The sequence below is a fragment of the Limulus polyphemus genome, unplaced genomic scaffold (assembly GCF_000517525.1).
Source record: "Limulus polyphemus unplaced genomic scaffold, Limulus_polyphemus-2.1.2 Scaffold4804, whole genome shotgun sequence".
Classification (NCBI taxonomy): Eukaryota; Metazoa; Arthropoda; class Merostomata; order Xiphosura; family Limulidae; genus Limulus; species Limulus polyphemus.
The window spans coordinates 75,291-78,379 of record NW_013670414.1 but is presented as its reverse complement, the minus strand read 5'-3'; the positions used below and the strand labels follow the sequence as shown (position 1 = coordinate 78,379).

The 3,089-nt window shown below is 34.9% G+C and overlaps 1 protein-coding gene across 1 annotated transcript in view; it reads right to left on the bottom strand.

Annotated features, from left to right (window-relative positions):
* LOC106471709 (patatin-like phospholipase domain-containing protein 2) overlaps positions 1 to 3,089 on the bottom strand; it is a gene marked incomplete at its 3' end in the record, with an annotated part of 87,307 nt that overhangs the window by 10,560 nt on the left and 73,658 nt on the right. Inside the window, exon 5 of the mRNA XM_013932326.2 lies at positions 1,705 to 1,770. Within this exon, the coding sequence (XP_013787780.1) occupies positions 1,705 to 1,770 (66 nt within the window). The remainder of the gene's footprint in view (positions 1 to 1,704; positions 1,771 to 3,089) is intronic.

The window sequence follows — 3,089 nt, the reverse complement described above, 5'->3', positions numbered from 1 at the left end:
ATATACCTTGCCCAACTGAGGCCTGGAATTTTCTACAAATTAGGAAACGTTATGATGTAAAAATACTCACATAGCGAAGAAAACTTATTAGAAGTTTGATAAAGATGGCGTACAAAGTTGCGTAAGGAAACTTGTCATAACTATTGCTTTTAAAATAATTAACTTTTAACACATTTGTTATGAAAACTAAATAATCATTAAACGTTAAATCGCTAAATGAATTAAATAATAGCTCTTATACAAAACAGCCTTTATATCCACCAAGGACATTTTCTGTCACGTTCTTAGCTTGAAGTTTCCAATAACCTTTGCTCTATTCTTCTTTATCTTCCATCGCTAATTGCAGCTTCAGATGGCATCTACATATTGGAGGATCTGACCAGCAAAAAAACTTTCTACAGACTTAAATCAATTGCAATCAGAATAAAAGGTCTATACAGTTTTCATTGGTACTTCAGAATATTCATCCATTTTATTGTTTACTTCCTTGACAGTGTAATAGAGTCTTCAGCATACATGAGTGGAAAACACTACTGGTTACTTGAGGAAAGAGATCACAGAATGCATCCAGAATTCAATCTCTCATGAAATACAAAAGTGCAAGATCAGTGAATTCCAATTGGTCAAATGGTCAGCCAAGTGTGTAGGTTAAAAAAGGGTCATACTCACCTGGTTATGACCATTACTCCCCTCTTAAAAATACTTTTTGAGGTTGAATAATATGTATCTTCACTTTAGCCAAGTGAAATTTCCGTGAATTATACATGTGCTCATGTTCTAAACTCCTTTGGAACCTGACCCCCTGAACTGTTCAGCTTGACCAACACCTTCTTTAGCTGTTCTGCCTGCTACAGCCATTTCCATCCCAATATACTGTAAAACTGGATCATAAACAAATACATTGACTCAGATTAGGCAATGATAACCTTCACTTTTGACATTTAGGATTCACTAATGTTTCGTTATTTTTCCTAAGTGACCATTCAGTTACAAGTTTAGTACTAGCAATGGTGTGGTTTACAAAGTTTCACCACTTGAGTGCTAATTCTCCTATGACACTTATAACCAGCATTTCATGCATCCTAACCTGCTCTTTGTACTGAAATAGTTTAAGAAAATATTTAGAAAACTGTGTGTTTTATTAAATACTTCGATCTGCAGAACTGAAAACATTCCATCACAATCAAAGAAAACTGTGGATACATCTAATTTATATTTGTTATGAAGTTTAACCTACTGTTTGTGAATTTCATACACCACTGATAATTTCACATACTCAAATATTTCGATATTTCAATTTTACACAGTCAAAATACCTTTCACCAAAAATAAAGAAAAAACAAATAAAACTGTGTTTTCTCTAAGGTTAAATATCTCTGTTACTCTTATTCTACCATTAAAATTCACTACATGCAGAATATTTCAGTGTTGAAATCAAAATATTCTGTCACGATTATAAATTAAAATAATAGGTACACTATTTTCAAATAATTCCTAATAGGTCAGTAACCACAGTTTACTTCATATTGCAAGATCTTAACATCCATATCAAATCCTTTGTTTCCATTGACACATGGCTTAAAGATTGCCTCCAGTTCCTGCTCAAATTAGATTATTTTAGAGACAAGATTCATGGTACAACTGAGTGAAAACATTATACAAATAATGCTTAATAATCAAAACTAATAGATTTCTGTCACTCACAACTCCATGGAACTTTGGTGGCAATATTCCTGTGTAGAATGGAATGAAACAGCTACATAACAAAGCCTGAAAATAGAGCAAAAAAAATCCTTTAATGTTATGTACAATACATAATACATGTAATCTTTTTAGATTAGATATATGTCAACACAAGATTCACTTTTAAACAGAGACAAAATACACAAGTTAAAGATATCAAAGAATAAATGATTCTTCCACACATGCACCTATTTATATTTTGATATATCTTACATAATAAAGCTTAAAAAAAAATATTGTTACGACAGTGGAAGTCAAGTGACGCTGGTAACACGTCATGAGATTGTCGAAGGATCTTTACTTTTCCTGGCAACTCTAGTCTTTTCTGGGCGTCCTCTACTTTAGTATATAAGCCCGGCAAATAAAGCAGAGATATAATTGCAGATAGGGAGATATAGGTTATTGTTTTATTGTTTAGTTGTAATTAAGTACAAAGCTACACAATGGACTATCTGTGCTCTGCCCACCACATGTATCTAAACCAGGATTCTAGCGTTGTAAGTCCGCAGACATACCGCTGTGCCACTGGGGGGCAGGAGATATAGAGACAAATAATCGAGTCAAGTGTGTTTAAGTTAAAGTGACTGTGGAAATTAAGTGTATTACAAAGTTGTATTTAGAAAGAATAAACCAGTTTTATTTAAGAAAGGACTTGTATCACTGAAGTTCTTCGGAAAGAATTTTTACGGGAAATTAACAAACGACCAGAGACGTAACAAATTGGTGTCAGAAAGTGGGACCGATAAAAAAGAAAAAGATAAGAAAAAAAGGTGGAAACGAGAAGTGCCAAACCAAACTACAGCTTAGCAGATTTGATGGCGACAATACAAGAACAGCAAAAGAAACAAGAAAAACGAGAAAAGAAACAAGAAGAACGAGAAAAGAAACAAGAAGAGAGATTACAGCAGTTGTTGGAGGAAAAAGAAAAAAACAAGAAGAACGAGAAAAGAAACAAGAAGAGAGACAACAGCAATGACAAGAAAACCTGCACCAGTGGCAGCTGGAACAGCAAAATAAAGAAGAAAAGAGATTACAGCAGTGGCACAATTTGAGCTCCTGGCAGAAATTAATGGAGGAGCAGAAGGCAGTATACCTATCAACAAGCTTGAAGAGACAACCACAGGCACAAATATAGAGCACTGGTAGCTGCTCTAGAGCTCAGGTATGGAACTCAAAATCAGTCCGAAGTCTAGAGGGCTAGGTTTAGGACTAGAGTCCATGCTAAAAGGGAGAGCCTGCAAGAACTGGCACAGGACTTGGAAAGTATGGCACACAAAGCATACCCAACTGCACCGCCTGATGTCCTCAAGTTGTTGCTGAGGGATCAGTTTGTAGATGCCTTGGAC